The 21401-nt window shown below is 40.7% G+C and overlaps 1 protein-coding gene across 1 annotated transcript; it reads right to left on the bottom strand.

The window, feature by feature from the left end:
• Positions 1 to 1094: 1094 nt before the first annotated feature.
• LOC120945690 (olfactory receptor 3A1-like) lies at positions 1095 to 19747 on the bottom strand. Its single transcript, XM_040360034.1, has 5 exons — positions 19641 to 19747; positions 12985 to 13224; positions 8141 to 8384; positions 5361 to 5608; positions 1095 to 1350 (listed from the first exon to the last, which is right to left on the bottom strand). The coding sequence occupies exons 1-5, from the start codon at positions 19745 to 19747 to the stop codon at positions 1095 to 1097; spliced, it is 1095 nt and encodes a 364-aa protein (XP_040215968.1).
• Positions 19748 to 21401: the final 1654 nt, after the last annotated feature.

The following is a 21401-nucleotide window of genomic DNA, read 5'->3' as shown; positions in this document are numbered from 1 at the left end:
CTAATGAAAACTTTGCGCCGCACCACACATTTCTCAAAATATGGCAACCTTGGAAATCTTATTCACAACCACCTACAGTATTTTTAACCTAATGTTACTGTCCCTTTGAGGATACCCTTCTCGCTTTTCTGGAATATCTCCCCACGACTAATATTACCATTTTTCAAATTATTGTACATTTGTTAGCTTTTAAAAAAGGGGGGTGGGGCTGGGTTTTTATGAAGCTGTAGGCCATGTAAAAGCCATCACTGTCCTTAAAAAAAAAAAAAATATTTTGACAGGCAAAATAGTCACTGAGTATTTGTGAGTTTAAAGGAGAAGTCCACCCTGAGCTTTTTAGGCTGGACTTCTTCTCTGGGTCACAGGAGTGCAATTAGTTTTTCACTCCTGTGACACGTTTTCATCGGAGAGCGGTCTGAAGCTGACATCACTGCCATCAGTCGAGGCAGCGCGTCATCCCGACTTCCAAGTCTAGACCCGCCAGCTGCCCTGATTGATGGCAGTCTCAGTGTCTTAGCAAGCCCCTCCACAGCTCAACGCTCCAATGAGTCCAGAGGAGCAGAGCAGGAGCGATGCTAACTGGCAGTCAGCATCGCTCTGCTTGGGGAGGAGTGAGAACCGAGCCATTGGCGATGTTTGGTGGTTCGGTTCTCAGTGCAGAGACAACAAGGCACACATCGTTCTAACCTAGGTAAGTATGACTAGTCAAAAACAAAGAAAACCATACTTCTCTTTTAAGCAATGCATACTAAAACTGCTAAATGTGACATGGGCATTCATGTTAAAATGGCCCTTGGTGATTAGAGGGCTAAGTACAACTTTTTTTATACAACTGTATGTCAATTAAAATCCTTATATGTCCATAAAAACATTAGTAAAATAGCCACAGAGTTGTTTTGAGGTTTAGCGATGCATACTGAATCTGCTAAATGTGGCCTGGGCATCCAGGGTCCAATGACCCTTGGTCATGAATGGTTTAAATACAACTAAGAGCGACTCATATTTTTACATGTTGTGAAAGACATTTCTAAATATGTAGTTAACTGAAAATTGCCTAAAAAAACACACAAGGGGCAAACATTTTTTTGGGGTTTTCAGAAGCAGACCTGAATTAACTGATAAAAAGACCTCATAAGTGCCTCCATGAGATCATTGTTCCTCAGGCTGTAGATCAGAGGATTCAGAAGTGGGTTAAATAAGGGTACACATGACTGCAAACAGTTTGTATAAACTGGACATATTTCTAAAAGTGGGAACCAAGTAAATACAAATCCATAAAAGATGAAGACCACGGTGAGGTGTGATGTGCAGGTGGAGAATGCTTTCCTCTTTCCAGTCTTGTTACGGATTCTGAGGGAGCAAAAGAGACATAGAATAACACTTGGGCTATACAGGCAAGAATGAATATTGATCGTCTTTTTGTGACCAAATCAAAGAGCATCCTTGGTGCCGTCACTGATGGATAGGACATGTCCAGAAATGCCAAGTTGGCAAGAAAAAAAATACATTGGGTTGTGCAGATTGTAGTCAGTGAGGACCAAGAAAAAAATAAGAAGGTTTGTGATAAGAGTCATCAGATAGGTCAGAAGGAAGAACACAAAAAGTCCATTCATGGTCGGGGGATGGTCTGATAGACCACAGTAAGAGACATTGGGCCAGATCCACAAAAGGGATACGACGGCGTATCTACTTATACGCCGTCGTATCCCTGTTTCTATCTTTGGAACTGATCCGCAGAATCAGTTTCCAATAGATATGCAGAAGATCCGACATGTGTAAGGGACTTACACTGCCGGATCTTAGGATGCAGTACAGCATCCGCCGCTGGGGGCATTTCGAGTCGAAATGCCGCGTCGGGTATGCAAATTAGCACTTACGGAGATCCACGAAGCTTTTACGCTTCGTTTTTTCTCCGTAAGTATTAGTTTGCAATCGTAAAATTAGGGCTGCTTTTACAAGGCCTAAACTGTTTAGGCCTTGTAAAAGTTGACCCTTCTATCCCGCGTCGCCGTCTTTTTTTTTTCAAATCTTTTTTTTTTCGCCAGAAATCGTATTTTTTTTTACGCCCGTCGCGATTCTCAAAACCCGGCGCAACGTAAAACCGCGCAAAGCACGTCGGGAAAATGACGTTGTGAGCATGCGCAGTACGGCCGGCGCGGGAGCGCGCCTAATTTAAATGGGACTCGCCCCATTTGAATAGGAACGCCTTGCGCCAGCCGGATTTAAGTTACACAGCCGAAAATTTCTAGGTAAGTGCTTTGTGGATCGGGCACTTAGGTAGAAATTTTCCGGCAGTGTAACTTAAATGGGAATATTTAAGTTATGGCGGCTGGCTGTGGATCTGGCCCATTATTTTTGTCAGAATCCTCATAATATTCATTTTTTTGGGCTTTTTAAATTTATTATAATCAAGCAATAATACAACTAAAAATTTAGTACAATCTTCTTTCTGGGGAATTGTTAAAAGGAAGACATTTACAGTCTGCCTATACATTATACATGATGACATTTGTATCAGCAAATGGTTTATTCTTATATAAAATGTTATCAGTCCTGCAGGGACCACAAGAACACAAAAGAACACAAAGCTGAATGTCTCATTAAAGATCTCCCAAGATTTCATTTATTACACCTTTGTGACTTAGGAGCCTTTTTTTATAATTCATTGCAGTTATAAAAATTTGAATTGCGAATAAAGAAATACACTGAAACGGTTTTAATCTTTTTTGTCACCTATTTTACTTATTGGTTAGTGGACAGAATGATCCAAAAACAATATAAAGAACATACTCATTTTCTTTTAGCTTTTGTAATTGTGTAGTTAAATTTTATAAGTTAAATTTTATAAGTTAAATTTTATAAGTTAAATTTTATAAGTTAAATTTTATAAGTTAAATTTTATAAGTTAAATTTTATGTTACATTTTATAAGTTACATTTTATAAATTACATTTTAAAATTAGTTACATTTTAAAATTAGTTACATTTTAAATTAAATTAGTTAAATATAGTTAAAAGTTATAAATGTTATAAACCTTTACATTGATTAATCAGTAAGGAAAGATATAACCCTTAGGTTTGGGTAGGCAAAAAATGTCCGGGTCCCCACAGATTGAAAGTGACAGCAACAAAATGAATGACCAATGACACCACAATTTGATGGCAACAAAAGCAGCAAGAAAAGGGAAGAAAGGGAAGAAAGAGAAGCAGGATAGGTGCCAGGAGGCGGCTTTAATGGTACTCGGCAGCACCATTGCTTCTCACATCAACTTAAGCAGAGCAGCAGAGCCAACAAAAAGGAAATGTGTCTGGTGTTTTCCTTGTAAAATGGGGCAGAAATTTTACAAATTAAAATGTGATGTTTCTGGAGATACAGAGGCATCAGGCAGGGGACAAAGCCCATGGACACAATGGGGGGATATCGCAGGGGATATCTAGTAACCTAGAATAAATGAGAAGTTTCCATGCTTAGGAAATTAGGTGAACTGCAGCCTCCCTAATTAAAAACTTCACCTAGGTGAAATCAGAAATACATTAAACTCAAAGAAAGGGAAGCTGTTTAAACTATGCACATGAGGGTTACCCCTATTTGGGTGACAATAAATCAATGTTTAAAAATCCACTAATATGGGTGATAAAATAAGTGACTGAGCTGCTCACAGAGCTCTGTAAACCATAAATATTCAATATAAAGTGACATGTGCAACCAGAAAAATAAATATAGGTTAATGTATATGTGAATATATCAACATAAAGTGAAACAATCAACGTCCATAATCTATTGACCTGAGATAAAGTGACATGCTAAATCAAAAGCGAAGTCACCGTCCACCACCTGGAGCGCTGCCCATGAAACGGGGTTAAGTGCAGACTCCGACCTACTTGACCGACCCCGGGGGGTGCCATCCATGACCGACTGGTGGCTTATTGGAGTCTGTTTAAAGATATATATTTTTGCCTTTGAAATTCTGAAATTGCCAATACATGTTGGGAACTATATGTATCACCACAACAAGTTGTTTTGTTAGATTTTCATATATAACAAGCCCAAGTTGACAATTTGAGTCGTGTTTCTGTCTTTTTATTATTCTTCATGCCACCTTATCAATTCACGGATCAATGACCTGTGTATACAATTATTTACCTCAGATTATAGAGAACCCTGTGCATAATCTACTTATTATGCATTATTAAATTTTTAATACAAATACAATATTTATAAAAAACTTGGAAGGTTAAGACATAAATTGTGAGGTTAAGCAATAAATATCGAACCTGCTAAATTTGGAATGAGCATTAGACATGTGCATTCCTTTTCATCCGAATGCATTTTCGTCCGAATTTCTGGGATTTTTGCGTTCGTTTTAAGAAACGATAACGAATGTGCAGAATCCGAAATCCGAAAGATCCAACATAAAAATGCTTTTTTTTTGTTTTGTTACGACAAAAAGTTTGATAGAGATAGAAGATTTGATGGTGACAATAGTGATCTGTGTCTATCAAACCTGCGGTTGAATGTGCATAACCTAACTCTATTAGTCCAAGATTTTTTGACATAGAGAGAAAAGATTTGACATAGAGAGAAAAAATGTTACATTATAGAGACATGAAGATTCGACGAAGCAGCTAAAAGCATACGATCTCTGCGAGTGGACATTTATGGTCAAATGCTCCACCCATAGGCTATAGAAGAATTCTAATGTTGGTTGACTAGTAATAATAATTAATACATATAATTTTTACTAGTCATACAACATTAGAATTCTTCTATAGCTTGTGGGCGGAGCATTCAACTGGAAATGTACGATTGCAGCGTCGTACAGTTTCGCTGCTTCGTCGAATCTTCTTAGTACATTCGACAGACACCATAAGCCTTCAATTGTCAGATTCAACCTTAATTCGGATTTTCAGACTAATGCATTTTTTTATCTAAACAAAATACCGTATTTATCAGTGTATAACACGCACAGGCTTGTAACACGCACCCTAACTTCAAAAGGGAAGTTTCAGGAAAAAAACTTTCCACAGCCCCCCGCGTATAACACGCTGGCACAGTTTACCATCTATTTTCAGGGAAAAAGAGTGAGTGTTATACGCCAATAAATACAGTAAATAAAAACGATTTTCGGTAGTAACTAAATTAATACATTTTTCAGACGAAACCAAAATTCTACTACATGTCTACTGAGCATCCATGTTACACAGACTTTTCTAATAAAAGGATTAGGTACAACTACAAGTGACTGAAATGTTTACATTTTATGAAAGACATCACTGAAATGTTCAGTCAACTAGAAATGCAAAAGTGTCGATATGTATTTTCAAAATGACGCCTGAATTAATTTTAAGTGATAATAAGACCTCAGCAGTGTCTCCATGAGATCTTTGTTCCTCAGGCTGTAGATCAGAGGATTCAGCAATGGGTTAATGAGGGCAGATATGACTGTAAATAATTTGTTTAAACTGATCATATCACTGGAAGTGGGAACCAAGTAAATAAAAATTAAGGAGCCATAAAATATGAAGACCACAGTGAGGTTTGATGTGCAGGTGGAGAAGGTTTTCATCTTTACAGTCTTGCTACGGATTCTGAGGATGGTCCTGAAGATCTAGACATAGGGAAGAAAGGTTAAAAGAACGTCTCCCAATACAGCACTAGCACCTACTAAGAATACAACCACCACGTTTATGAAGGGGTCAGTACATGTAATCTGATATAAGTGTGGAAGGTCACAAAAGAAGCTGTGGATGGAAGCTGTTCTGCAGAAGGACAACCTGAGCAAAAATAAAGTATAAAAAAATAAAGTATGAACCAAAGAATGAGAACATCCTCCAACCCAGACCAGCTCTAAGGTATCTCCAGATGGTGTATTGGATATCCAGCCAATGCTCCGTATCAAAGGAACTCTGTGGTAGACAGGATAAAATGATGAATCACAAATGGGGTGGACACATCTGTTATACAACAGTGAGTCAGGGGTGGACTGACAACTCATGGGTCTCCCGGGCAATAGGAGATTTTGGGGCCCCCGGGCAATAGGAGATTATGGGACCCCCGGGCAATAGATTATGGGGCCACACAGGATACACACACACAGACAGTATACATACACAGTATTAACACACAGACATACAATATACAGACACAGTATTCACACACAGACATACATTATACAGACACAGTATACACACACAGTAAAGAGACATTTCAGGGACAGCTGTAAAAAAAAACAGATTTTTACATACTGTCCCTGGTTTTACTGAGGCTGGCAACCCTGATGGGGCCCCTTAGTGGCATGGGGCCCTCGGGCAGTGCCCGAGTGCCTGAATGGTCAGTCCGCCCCTGCAGTGGGTCATACAGGCTTGTGATCCCAGATGGTTTGGATTAGTGTTAGATGGATCCTTGTGGTCCCCAGAGGCCGGAATCAATCCTGGCTAGAAATGGTGGTCCAGCAGGCTGAGGTATGGAGTTCACACTCTTCCACTGACAGATGAATACCAGGGTAATTCCATACAAGCTCCAAAAATAAAAAAGTGAATAGAAACAGATGCTCCCAATAGTGCAGGTCAAACCACGTTTGGTTTATTTATAAAAATGTCATACATGAATGACAAATAAATAGTGATCACAATAAAACGTATAAAAATGTGGGGTGCAGTAATGCTCGTCCGACGCATTCGTCTCTAGCGGTCTTCAACTGGGGCATGATTTTCTTTTAGCTTTCATAATTTTTTTAGTTCCATCTTATATGAGCTACCAATAGAAGCTATGAAAGCTACAACCTTTATGCCGCGTACACACGATCGGTTTGTCTGATGAAAATGGTCTGATGGACCGCTTTCATCAGACTAACCGATCGGGTGTGGGCCCCATCGTTTTTTTTTTAACCATCGGTTAAAAAACTAGGAACTTGTTTTAAAATTATCTGATGGTTAACTAACCGATAGAAAAAAAAAACGATCGTCTGTAGGCACGTCCATCGGTTAAAAATCCACGCATGCTCAGACTAAATTAGGGGACGGGAGCGCTCGTTCTGGTAAAACTAGCGTTCGTTTTGGAGATGGCACATTCTACATTTTTAAAATGAGTGCCTCGTTTATTGCAGCGCATTTTTTTCTTCATTTTATTGCTAGAATAAAGACGTTGTTTTGCTGATGGTATTTAGACAGAGTTCTCACATATTGACTTCTTGTACTTTTTGCTTGTGATCTCATGAAAATGTTTTTTTTTTTTTTTAAAAAGCCAGATCTTCCTAATAATTTTCTTTACTCCACATCACATCAAGGATTCAAAAATTCAAAAGAACGACAGATTGCAAAAAATAGTAGGACAAACCCCAAAAAAATCTTCAAACATATTAATAGTAAAAAGGTCAAGTCTGAGCATGTAGGCCCTTTACAAAATAATCTAGAGTGGGTGACTGGGGACAAAGAGAAGGCTAATTTATTAAATGCTTTCTTCAGCTCTGTGTATACAATGGAGCATGGGGGAGCTCATGTCCATAATGGGGTGGTATTGACACCAAATGATCCACAATGGCTCAAAAGTGATATGGTCCAGAAATATTTAGAATAAAGGTGGATAAAGCACCTGCACCCGATGGCATCCACCCACGGATCCTAAAACAATTGAGCTCTGTCATGTCAAAGCCATTGTATCTAACTTTTAGGGACTCATTAAAACACTCCTCCATTACTTCTGTCTTACTTCCTGGATAGACTGTAGGTCATGACACAGGAAGGAGTTGACCATCTGCTGATCTTATTAGCACACACCCTGCATTATCCACCCTCAGCTGGTCAACTCCTTCCTGTGTCATGACCTCTAGTCTGTCCAGGAAGTAAGGCCAAAGTAATAGAGAAGTGTTTTTAAACAGTCAGGAGGACAGTGAGGTATGCGTGTGTAGAATAAATGGAAATCTGTTTTATTGTTGCAAAAGAAGTACATTACTGCCATAATGGTACATAGGGGAGCTGGAATTTATAAAAAGGAAAGGTGAACTTATCTTTTAAGTACAATAACGAGCAACTGGCATTTTTATTATTCATGAAAGATATTACTAACGCCCTAGAAATATAAATGTTAGAATTCACAATTTTTATTTTTAGCAGGATGCCTGAATTCATTTTAAGTAATATACAAATCTCATAAGTGCCTCCATGAGATCTTTGTTCCTCAGGCTGTAGATCAGAGGATTCAGCAATGGGTTAATGAGGGCAGATATGACTGTAAACATTTTGTTTAAATTGAACATATCACTGGAGGAGGGAACCAAGTAAATAAAAATTAAAGAGCCATAAAAGATGAAGACCACGGTGAGGTGTGATGTGCAGGTGGAGAAGGCTTTCCTCTTTCCAGTCTTGTTACGGATTCTGAGAATAGTACTAAAAATATAGACATAGGGAAGAAAGGTCAAAAGAAAAGCTCCTAATCCAACACTGGCACCTGCTACGAATACGGCCACCATGTTCATGAAGGGGTCAGTACATGTAATTTGATATACGTGTGGGAGATTGCAAAAGAAGTTGTGTATGGACCTTTGTCCACAGAAGGACAACCTGAGCAAAAATAAAGTATGAACCAAAGAGAGAGAACATCCTCCAACCCAGACCAGAGAGGCCATACGAGTACAGACCCTCCAAGACATCATTAGTTTGTAATGTAGGGGGTGGCAGATGGCGATGTATCGGTCATAGGACATAGTTGAGAGCAAGAAGAGTTCTGAGCAAACAAAAGAGAGATAGAAAAAGACTTGGGATATACAGGCAGGAATGGATATTAATTGTTTGTTTGTCACCAAGTCAAAGAGCATCCTTGGTGCCGTCACTGATGAATAGGACATGTCCAGAAATGCCAAGTTGGCAAGAAAAAAATACATTGGATTGTGCAGATTGTAGTCAGTGAGGACCAAGAAAAAAATAAGAAGGTTTGTGATAAGAGTCATCAGATAGATGAGAAGGAAGAACACAAAAAGTCCATTCATGGTCAGTGGATGGTCTGATAGACCCACAAGAATAAAAAACGTAACAGTTGTAAGATTCCTCATAATTTTCTGTTTATAATTATTTTAATTGAACGGTAATACAATGATCTTTTTAAGAAATTATTGAAAAGAAAAACACATACGAAGATTTGCAGTCCAGGGACCTCGGCTGTGGAATGCGCTACCAACTACCATCCGATTAGAGTAGGACCACTTGGCCTTCAGGAGAAGGATTAAAACCCATCTCTTCTGAGGTCAAGGGGTTTTCCTTACCCATGGAATGGAAACAGCGCCCAGAGGCGATTCAGTTCGCATGTGTTGCGCTTTACAAGTTTCTCACTCACATACGGTCTGCCTACACATTATACCTGAAGACATTTGTACAAGCTTGTTATTTATTCTTATATAAGATGTTGGAAGTCCTGCAGGACCGTCTGTCGTGTTGTAAGAACACAAAGCTTAAAGTCTCATTAAAGGTCTCTTAAGGTTTAATTTAAAACACCTTTGTGACTTGGTATTGTTTCAATATAATTTAGCACAGTTATAGACATTTGAGTTGTAAATAAATTCCACTAAAATTGTTTTAATCTTTTTTTTTTCTTGGCACTTTTGTATTGACTAGAGGACAAAGTGATCTAAATCAGTATAGAAGGAACGCTTTTAGCTTTCATAATTTTTTAGTTCCACCTTATATGAGCTATCAATAGGAGACTTCATTGGATCACACAGTTTATGATCAGCAACAAAAGCTACAACCCCTAGGTTTGGTTGAGTAAAAATTGTCCAGGGTCACCACAGTTTGGAAGCGGTGGCTACAAGCCAAAAAAAGAAAGCAAAGATAGCTGTTATCCTGAAATTATTATCTTTCATTTTCAGAAGGGTGGAAATTGACCAGTGGCTGCACCAAGAGGCCTAAAAGTGGAGACATGTGCAAAAACTCAGCAATATTCCTACACACATGAGTACTGCAGCCTTTAGGGTTTGGTGGGTTTAAATGTTTCCAGTAGAACTACAGTTTGATGGTATTGTTGCCAAAATGCAGAGACAGAAGTCACAGTGTCTTCTTAACCAGTTAAGCCCCGGACCAATATGCAGCCTAAAGACCCAAGGTGTTTTTACAGTTCGGGACTGCGTCGCTTTAACAGACAATTGCGCGGTCGTGCGACGTGGCTCCCAAACAAAATTGGCGTCCTTTTTCCCCCCACAAATAGAGCTTTCTTTTGGTGGTATTTGATCACATCTGCGGTTTTTAGTTTTTGCGCTATAAACAAAAATAGAGCGACAATTTTGAAAAAAATGCAATATTTTTTACTTTTTGCTGTAATAAATATCCCCCAAAAACATATATAAAAACATTTTTTTTCCTCAGTTTAGGCCGATACGTATTCTTCTACCTATTTTTAGTAAAAAAAATCGCAATAAGCGTTTATCGATTGGTTTGCGCAAAATTTATAGTGTTTACAAAATAGGGGATAGTTTTATTGCATTTTTATTAATTTTTTTTTTTTTACTACTAATGGCGGCGATCAGCAATTTTTTTCGTGACTGCGACATTATGGCGGACACTTCGGACAATTTTGACACATTTTTGGGACCATTGTCATTTTCACAGCAAAGAATGCATTTAAATTGCATTCTTTATTGTGAAAATGACAGTTGCAGTTTGGGAGTTAACCACAGGTGGCGCTGTAGGAGTTAGGGTGCACCTAGTATGTGTTTACAACTGTTTGGGGGTGTGGCTGTAGGAATGACGTCATCGATCGTGTCTTCCCTATAAAGGGAATGACGCGATCGATGCGCCGCCATAGTGAAGGACGGGGAAGCCGTGTTTACACACGGCTCTCCCCGTTCTTCAGCTCCGGGGAGCGATCGCGACGGAGCGGCTATAAACAAATAGCCGCGCCGTGGTCCCGGATCGCTCCCCGAGCGGACCCGACCTCCGCATGTAGCGGGGGGGGTCCCGATCGGACCCCCCACCCGCTAATAGGCGAGGACGTACGTGTACGCCCATGTGCCTGTACGTGCCATATTGTGGACGTATATGTACATGCGGGGGTCGGGAACTGGTTAATAGGATTGTCCCGATACCACTTTTTTAAGACCGAGTACAAGTACCGATATGAAGTTTCCATGTTTCAAACAACCATTGGAAATTATAGTGCCATTTTTACTACTAAAAAAGATATGCAAAACACCAGAGCAAAATGTAATAATGCATTAAAGTGTTTGTTCACCAATGCCAGAAGTCTGCCAAGCAAAACAGGTGAGCTGGAAGCTCTGGTGCATGAGGAGAGATATGATGTAATCGGTATTGCTGAAACTTGGCTTCATTCCTCACATGACTGGGCTATTAATATTCCTGGCTATGCTCTCTTTTAGAGAGACAGGGTAAAAAGGAAAAGTGGTGGGGTCTGTCTCTATGTAAGAAGTGATCTCAAAGCAAGTGTGAATGAGGACCTAATTGAAGAGAGTGTGATGAGGCTGAAGCATTATGGGTGGAACTGCATACAGATGTGCGTAGTTCAAAGTTAATCATTGGAGTTTGTTATAGACCACCCAATGTTAATGAGGAGGTGGAGACTCAGCTCCTTGCACAGATGGAAAATGCTGCAAGAGCTGGGACGGTGATAATAATGGGGGATTTTAATTACACGGAAATTGACTGGAGTAATGGCATTGCTGGGACAGTTAAAGGGCAAAAATGTATAAACCTATTACAGGACAATTTTATGGTCCAGTTTATTGAGGCCCCAACTAGGAATGATGCTCTGTTGGACCTGGTAATCTCAAACAATGCAGAGCTTATTACTAATGTTTAGATAAAGATTAAAAAAATATTAAAATGAAGGAACACTATCATCGTTTAATTGTTACAAAGAATATAAATAACAGAATATGTAAAAAGGAAATCAAGGATGCAAAAATTCAAAACGAACGACAGATTGCAAAAGAAAATAGGACAAACACCCAAAAATTCTTCAAATATATTATTAGTAAAAAGGTCAGGTCTGAGCATGTAGGCCCTTAACAAAGTAATCTAGAGTGGGTGACTGGGGACAAAGAGAAGGCTAATTTAATAAATGCTTTCTTCAGCTCTGTGTATACAATGGAGCATGGGGGACTCATGTCCATAATGGGAGTGGTAGTGACAAAGCCCCAAATGATCCACAATGGCTCAAAAGTGATCTGGTCCAGAAAAATTTAGACAAATATAATTGAGCTCTTTCATTTAAAAGGCTTTGTATCTAATTTTTAGGGACTCGTTAATGACTGGAATGTTACCACTGGATTGGTGTTGTCCCATATGGGCATTGCCCATTTAAGCCAGTTAAAAGCCTTGGCAATGTATCGGTCATAGGACATAGCTGAGAGCAAGAAAAGTTCTGAGCAAACAAAAAAGAGATAGAAAAAGATTTGGGCCATACAGAAAGAAATGAATATTAATTGTTTGTTTGTGACCAAGTCAAAAGCATCCTTGGTGCCGTCACTGATGAATAGCACATGTCCAGAAATGCCAAGTTGGCAAGAAAAAAATACATTGGGTTGTGCAGATTGTAGTGAGTGAGGACAAAAAGTACATTCATGGTCAGTGGATGATCTGATAGACCCACAAGAATAAAGAGGAAATCTCGGTCAGATTTCTCATATCGATCAAATTCAATCATCATTCTGAGAAATTATTAACCACTTAAGCCCTGGACCACTTTGCTGGATATTGCATCTACCTAGGCAAGTATGATGGAGGAAAAACTCCCAAACCCCCATACTTCTCTTTTAACCAATGCATTTAGAAACTGGTAAATGTGACCTGGGCCTTCAGTTTACAATGACCTCTTAGTCCCCAAACCCCCCCCCCCCCCCCGGTTATGAAAGGATTAGGTAAAACACATTTTTTTACATTTTATGAAAGGCATGACTAAAATCTTTATTCAACTGAAATTCCTTAGAAAAAAATATAATTTCAGAATGATGCCTGAAATAATTTGAAGTGATAGTGCGACCTCGCAAGTGCCTCCATGAGATCTTGGTTCCTCAGGCTGTAGATCAGAGGATTCAGCGATGGGTTAATGAAGGCAAATATGATTGTAAACAGTTTATCTAAATTGTACACTTTACTAGAGGTAGGAACCAAGTAAATAAAAATGAAAGATCCATAAAAGATGAAGACCACGGTGAGGTGTGATGAGCAGGTGGAGAACGCTTTCCTCTTTCCAGTCTTGCTACGGATTCTGAGGATGGTACTGAAAATATAGACATAGGGAAGAAAGGTCAAGAAAAAGACTCCTGATCCAAAACTAGAAACTACAAATATGATGACCATGTTTATGAAGGGGTCAGTACATGTAATTTGATATAAGTGTGGAAGGTCACAGAAGAAGTTGTGGATGGAAGATGTTCTGCAGAAGGACAACCTGAGCAAAAGTAAAGTATGAACCAAAACCAAGAGTGCTTCCTGCAACCCAGACCAAAGAGGCCATTCGAATACAGACTCTCCAAGACATAATTAGTTTGTAAAGTAGAAAGTGGCAGATGTCAATTTAGCGGTTGTAAGAAATAGCTGAGAGCAAGAAAAATTCTGAGAGAGCAAAGTAGACGTAGAAATAGACAGGCAGGAATGGATATTGACTGGATTTTTGTGACCAAATCAAAGAGCATCCTTGGTGCCGTCACTGATGAATAGGACATGTCCAGAAATGCCAAGTTGGCAAGAAAAAAATACATTGGGTTGTGCAGATTGTAGTCAGTGAGGACCAAGAAAAAAATAAGAAGGTTTGTGATAAGAGTCATCAGATAGATGAGAAGGAAGAACACAAAAAGTCCATTCATGGTCAGTGGATGGTCTGATAGACCCACAAGAGTGAGAGACGTAATCTCTGTAATATTCCTCATATTATTCTCTTTTCTCTCTTTTAGTTTATCACTATAAAAGAACAATCAAATTATCAGTCTGAGGAATTATTAAAAGGAAAACTTGCAAAGTGTGCCTACATATTATGCTCAGATTGGCACATAGGCATTTGCACCAGGTAATGGTTTATTCTAATATAAGATGTTGGAAGTCCCTAAGAACACAAAGCTGAAAGTCTCATTAAGGATCTCTTAAGATTTCATTTATAGCACCTTTGTGACTTGCGAGCATACAATTGGGTAATTATTAAAACTTGATCTGGGAATAAAAAATGTAAAAAATCCACTAAAATTGTTTTGATCATTGTGTTGCCGTTTTTATCTATTGACTAGTGTACAGAGTGATCCAAAATACTAAAAAAGAAACAACAACAAAAAAATAGCTTTGTTGGATCTCAAAGCTGATAGTCAGTGCGGAAAGCTACAACCTTTAGATTAAGGTTGCTGACATTGTCCAAGGGTCTACACTGTCCATAACAGCAACACAAGGCCAAGATACAGCAACTATAAAAACATTAGAGAGTCACCCTGGCCTATGGTTGAGTAAAAATTGGCCAGGTTGATGGTTGGGCAAATGGGCCTCAATGTGGACATACAAGGCACAGGGAGGTATGTTAAAAAAAATATATATAGGGCTAGATTCACAAAGAATTTACGTCGGCGAATCTATTGATATGCCACGTAAATTCAAAGCTGCGCCGGCGTATCTTCTTTCTGTATTCAGAAAGAAGATACGCTGAAATTTGTCTCTTACGCCGTCGTATCTTAGTTGCATATTTACGCTGGCCGCTAGGTGGCGCTTCTGTCAATTTACGTAAGGAATATGCTAGTTAGGTAGATACGCCGATTTAGAAACGTACGTCCGCCCGGGCGAATTTTTTTACGTCGTTTGCGTTAGGCTTTTTCTGGCGTAAAGTTACCCCTGCTATATGAGGCGTATCCTATGTTAAGTATGGACGTCGGGCCAGCGTCGAATTTTCCATTGATTACGTAGTTTGCGTAAGTCGTTCGCGAATAGGGCTGTACGTAAGTTACGTTCACGTCTAAAGCATTGACGATTTGAGGCGTAATTTCGAGCATGCGCACTGGGATTCTTTGACGGACGGCGCATGCGCCGTTTGTAAAAACGTCAAGTAATTTAAATTAAACACGCCCACATCATCCACATTTGAATTAGGCGGGCTTACGCCGGACCACATACGCTACGCCGCCGTTAATTAAGGGCGCAAGTTCTTTATGAATACGGAACCTGCGTTGAAAGTTACAGCGGCATAACGTATTGGAGAAGCGTTACACCCGCAGAAAATTACGCCGGGCTATCTGAATCTAGCCCATAGAGTTTTGCGCCCTTAGATTTTGGTGGCTAAAAATTAGCCAGTGGCACCACAGTTTGATGGCAGCAAGTTACGTAGTTGGTGAGGTTGAAAAAAGACACAAGTCCATCCAGTTCAACCTGTGTGTGTGCATTTATGGTAATAGTACATTGTATATCCCTGCATGTTGGGGTTGTTAAGGTTGTTAAGGTACCCATCTAACAGTTAATTTAAATTATCAATGTTCTCCACAAATACCACCGCTTGTGGAAGAGAATTCCACATCCCCACCACTCTGACAGTTAAGAACCCTCTATGCAGATTAAACCGCTTTTCCCCTAATTTTATTAAATGGCAGCGTGTCTTTTTAAACTCCCCTTCTCTGAAGAGTTTTCTCCCTATTGTGGGGTCACCAGAACAGTATTTGTACATTGATATCATATCCCCTCTCAAGCGTCTCTTCTTCAGAGATAATAAATTCAATGCTTGTAGTCTTTCCTCATAGCTGAGATCCTCCAGTCCCTTAGTTATCTTTGTTGCCTTTCTCTGGACTCTCTCCAGTTCCAGTACATCCTTCCTGAGGACTGGTGCCCAGAACTGAATGGCATACTCCAGGTGCGGCCGTACCAGAGTCTTGTAGATTAGCAAAATTATAAGTCTTATCTGTGGAGTTATTCCCTTTTTTAATGTCAATATTCTATTTGCTTTGTTAGCAGCAGCTTGGCATTGCATGCCATTGCTGAGCCCATCATCTACTAGGACCCCCAAGTCCTTTTTCACCCTAGATTCACCCAAAGATTCTCCTCCCCCCTCCAGTGTATAGATTGTATTCATATTTTTGGCACCCAAAGGCATTATTTTACATTTTTAAGCATTAAACCTCAATTGCCATTCATTTGTTTTGGTCTTCTTGTAAGGTTTCCACATCCTGCAGATAAGTTATTGGCCTGCTTAGCTTAGTATAATCCGCAAATGCTGAGATTGAACTGTTTACCCCATCCATCAGGTCATTTATGAACAAATTAAATAGGATTGGTCCCAGGACAGAACCCCGGGGGACCCCACTACCCACCCCTGACCATTCCGAGTAATCCCCATTTATCACCACCCTCTGAACTCGCCCTTGTAGCCAGTTTTCAATCCATGTACTCACCCTATGCTCCATGCCAACGGACCTTACTTTGTACAGTAAACGTTTATGAGGAACTGTGTCAAATGCTTTTTCAAAATCCAGATACACCACATCTATGGGCCTTCCTTTATCTAGATACACCCCGTCTATGGGCCTTCCTTTATCTAGATACACCCCGTCTATGGGCCTTCCTTTATCTAGATACACCACGTCTACGGGCCTTCCTTTATCTAGATACACCACGTCTATGGGCCTTCCTTTATCTAGATACACCATGTCTATGGGCCTTCCTTTATCTAGATACACCACGTCTACGGGCCTTCCTTTATCTAGATACACCACATCTACGGGCCTTCCTTTATCCAGATACACCACGTCTACGGGCCTTCCTTTATCTAGATACACCACGTCTACGGGCCTTCCTTTATCTAGATACACCACGTCTACGGGCCTTCCTTTATCCAGATACACCACGTCTACGGACCTTCCTTTATCTAGATACACCACGTCTACGGGCCTTCCTTTATCTAGATACACCACGTCTACGGGCCTTCCTTTATCTAGATACACCACGTCTATGGGTCTTTCTTTATCTAGATACACCACGTCTACGGGCCTTCCTTTATCTAGATACACCATGTCTACGGGCCTTCCTTTATCTAGATACACCATGTCTACGGGCCTTCCTTTATCTAGATACACCACGTCTATGGGCCTTCCTTTATCTAGATGGTGGCTCACCTCCTCATAGAAGGTTAATGGATTAGTTTGGCAAGAACAATTCTTCATGAATCCATGCTGATTACTGCTAAAGATACCGTTCTCATTACCAAAATCTTGTATATAGTCTCTTATCATCCCCTCCAAGAGCTTACATACTATTGATGTTAGGCTAACTGGTCTGTGGTTCCCCAGGATATATCTTGGCCCTTTTTTAAATATTGGTGCCACATTGGCTTTGATCCAATTAGCTGGTGCCATTCCAGTCAGTAAACTGTCCACAAAAATTAGGAACAATGGTCTAGCTATCACGTGACTGAGTTCCATAAGTACCCTCGGTTGTAAGCCATCTGGTCAAGATGACTTATTTATGTTATGTTAAGTTTTTCAAGTCTATTTCTAATTCTGTAATCTGTTAGCCATGAGTGCTTCCTGTGAAAATGCACCTTACTGTCTTACTATATCCCCCCGTTTCCTGTGAAGAATGAGGAGAAGAATATATTCAAAACCTTCACTATCTCTCCGTCTTTTGTATTCAAATTCCCTTCATCATCCTTTATGGGGCCAATATGATCTGATCTCCCTTTCTTACTATTTATATAATTAAAACATTTCTTAGTATTTTTTTTTACTCTCCTCCGCTATGTTCCTTTCGTGTTCTATTTTAGCCTCCCAGATTGCACCCTTACATTTCTTATTGCATTCTTTGTAAAGTTGGAATGATGACAATGACCCCTCAGCTTTGTATTTTTTGAAGGCCTTATCTTTTGCTTTTATATACATTTTTACATTGAAGTTGAGCCACCCAGGATTTTTATTAGCTCTTTTAAATTTATTTCTTCTTGGAATGCACTGGACGATACCTTTATTTAGTATGCTCTTACAGCACCCCCCTTTTTCCTCCATGCTCTTTGTTCCTAGGATTTTATCCCATCCTTGCCACCATTTCAAACTGTGATATGAGGGTCCGCCTCCCCTTCCAACTCTGATTAGGGGGCCTATAGCATACGCCCAGTATTATTTCCCCCTTAATTCCTACTGTAGCACCCTGGAGTTTAGGCAGGGTTGCTCCTCCATTTTAACTTGCCAGGATTATTTATCCTGGTTGATTGATAGAGATCTATTGATTTCTCCCTCAGTTTGGTCTTGTTGCACTTTTCTCTTCTACCACTAGGTGGCCGGGTACTTAGTGGTACTAGATATGAGAAGGGAAACTCATGGTCATGTTATGGGTATATGGGGTATCTCAGCCAATGGGCAGGGGTTTTCTTGAATCTCTTGGCCTTCTGGGAGAACCTATATATTTGGGTGGAGTCAGGTGATCTGTGTTCTGTGCCACCTGGACGGCTTTCTGGGTGGATGTGTGTTGTATTGCCCAGGCTGCTAGGCCCGAGATGGGGCCTATACCCAGCACATCTGGCTGCTAAGCTATCTGATGGCTTATCCAGAAGCAAGAGAGTAGTGCAGGGTTGGGACTGTGGCTCGCAGACCAATCAGAAGTGATGGTTCTGCTGGCTGGAGAGCCTGTCATGGTCAGATTTAGAGGGGAAACTGTCACCAGTAAGGAATCATCCCCCTTATTACCAATGACCACAGCGAGTAACTGAAGCAAGTACCAGAGCAGCATTCTCACCAACCAGGGACAAATCAGGAAACTTCAGTGGGAATCAAGCCAGGGACCCAACCAGCGGAGATGACACTTGCAGAGCAGCCTTGTGTGTCAAGCCAGGGACCGAGCAGGCCAGCGTGGGTGAAGCTTGAGAGTAATCTAGAGTGCCAAGCTAGGGACTCAACCCACCACTTGCAGAAGGATGTCAGCTATCTCTGGTCCTGGAGGTTCTCATTAGACCGAATGAGGCCTCGGACCTTGCTACACTACAAAATCAAAATCTCCTCATACATAAGCAGCTCCAGATCTCCCATCTTGTCAGCCAGACTTCTAGCATTAGTGTACAAGCATCATAGTTTTGTCTAGTCGCATACTATCTCCTTATAGGTAATGAGGCTGCAATTTGGATTTATTGAGTCACTTACCTTGGGTTTAGGTATTTTAGTCTCCCTACCGCTAATGACCCCCATATTACCCTCTGAACCTTGTTCCATGCTGGCTATCTCTACATCTAGGCCATCATGTCTCCCAGCTGAGCTGCACCCTCCCCATTTAGGTGCAGTCCATCCCTGCTAAAGAGCCGGTAACTGACTAAAAACATAGCCACGTTTTCCAGGAACCCAAACCCCTCCTATATACAAAGCTCCTCAGCCACCTGTTGATTTCCATAATCTCCCCTGCCTCTCTGGTGTGGCACGAGGTACCGGTAGTATTTCTGAGAATACTACCGTGGAGGTCATATTCTTCAATTTAGCTCCTAAGTCCCTAAAATCGTTTTTCAGGAAACTCCATCTTCCTCTGACTTTGTCATTTGTGCCAACATATACGATGCCAGTCGGGTCTTCCCCAGCCCCACCCAATAATCTGTCCACCAGATCCGTGATGTGCCAAACCCAAGCTCCCGGTAAACAACATTTTGGAGCTTCAGGTCTTTGTGACAGATTTCCCTGTTCTTCTAATAATTGAGTCACCTACCACCAGAATCCATCTGTCTTTTCCCTTCGCTTCCCTCCCACTCTCACTGGAGGAGTTATTCCACTGGCAGCTAGGGGCATCACTCTTCTCCAGGAATTCTGGTCCATAACTGGTTTTCCCAATATCATTCAATGGAGCATACTTATTGGGATGTTCCAGTCCAGGACTGGCCTCCCTGGCACTTTCCCCTCTACCCTTCCTGTGTGTCACCCATCTACACTGCTCTGGTTCCTGCACCACTTTGTCTCCACCCTCCTCTGTGCTGGCCCCAGCCCGCACCTGCCGGGTACGTTCCTAACTTGCCTTTAGTATGGAGATTCTCCTCAGTGTTGCCAGATGCTTCCCTAGATTCAGGACCTGGGCTTCCAGGAAAATAACGTGCTTACATTTTTCGCAGATGAGAGAAATTAATATACAGTATATGAACAATATATTAATGGGGGCACTAAAACGAATTAAGTATTAATTAATTAATAACATAATATTAACAATAATCAAACACCAGGCTGCCAGCACAACTACAAAACTAATGATGCTGTATGGTCCTAGAAAAATATTGTTATGTATGTGCTAGTTTGCACTAAAAATAAAATTAAATTGAAGAATAGGATAAATATTGTGAAACAATTACACACAAATAAACCACCACAATGCAAAATAATTGAAAAATGAACCAATAAGTGTTATCACAAATGTGATGTCCGCAACTTGATAGGGCTATGACAGTCCTGAAACCAATGCTTCAAAATAGTTACGTCTGAAACCAATGCTTCAAATTAGTTGCATCTGAAACAACCAAAGATTTACAGGGCTATGATAGTCCTAATAAACCATCATTTAGATGAGATGCAAATGGTGCAAAAATAACAGTCTTAGTGATGTGTTCTGGAAACGTCCTTTGAGAACCAAATCCAAAAATTAATATGACTTGCAGTGTTCACCTTCATCAAAACTGCAGGCAAAAGACACCCAAACTTGCTCAAAGTGAGGATGGCAGCTTACCAGAAAGCAATGACCCTTTTATAAAAAAAAAGTCAATTGCGCTTGTAGCAAAGTATGTTGCTGACATGAATGGATGGAGATGATGCAGATGGAATCAAAACCCCTGCCTCACTAACAGGCTCAGATCAGGAGCGAAATGGCAATAGTGTAATCCCGTATGGGAATACACTATTGCCGTTTCACTTTTTCATTTACATATCCTGATCCGAGCCTGTTAGTGAGGCAGGGGTTCTGAACCCCCCTCCTGAACGTACCAGGCACCCAAAATGGGGAGTGGGTGCTTTGGGGCAGGGGGGCCCTTTAATAAAGGGGGCTCCCAGATCCCAACCCCCACTTTTTTTGAATGAGTATGGGGGTACATTGTACCCCTACCCATTCACCTGGGGAAAAAAAGTGTCAAAAACAACAAAAAAACACAGTTTTTTAATGTAATTTATTAGGCAGTTCCGGGGGTCTCTTGCGACTTCTCCGCTCTCTCCGGCCTCTTCTCCGTGCTCTCCGGTTCTTCTCCCGCTGTCGTCTGCCGGGTTCTTCTGCTCTTTTGCCCCCTCTGTTGCTAGCTCTTGCCCGGTTTTCTCCGTTGTCTTCTTCCCTCTTCTCTTCTTCCGATGTTGACACGACGCCCTTTCCTGCTGTAATGCTGGGGCGTGTACACCAGGTGATGTCAGTTCGTAGGGGGTTCCCTTTGAAATCCATACTAGACTGAAGGGCCTGGTATGCTCTTAGAGGGGGAACCCATGCCATTTTTTTTTATTTGGC

The sequence above is a fragment of the Rana temporaria genome, chromosome 7 (assembly GCF_905171775.1).
Source record: "Rana temporaria chromosome 7, aRanTem1.1, whole genome shotgun sequence".
Lineage (NCBI taxonomy): Eukaryota > Metazoa > Chordata > Amphibia > Anura > Ranidae > Rana > Rana temporaria.
The sequence above is the reverse complement of the archived record's forward strand: the minus strand, read 5'-3'. Positions and strand labels throughout refer to the sequence as shown.

Excerpts from the sequence above, each read along its gene's own strand:
- LOC120945690 (XM_040360034.1), bottom strand. The coding sequence starts at position 19,747 with ATGGACCAGAATTCCTGGAGAAGAGTGATGCCCCTAGCTGCCAGTGGA. Across the intron at positions 13,225-19,640 it reads AAGACAGATGGATTCTGGTG|TACCATCCTCAGAATCCGTA; the intron begins GTAGGTGACTCA and ends CTATATTTTCAG. Across the intron at positions 5,609-8,140 it reads TGGAGGCACTTATGAGATTT|ATCTTCAGGACCATCCTCAG; the intron begins GTATATTACTTA and ends CCCTATGTCTAG.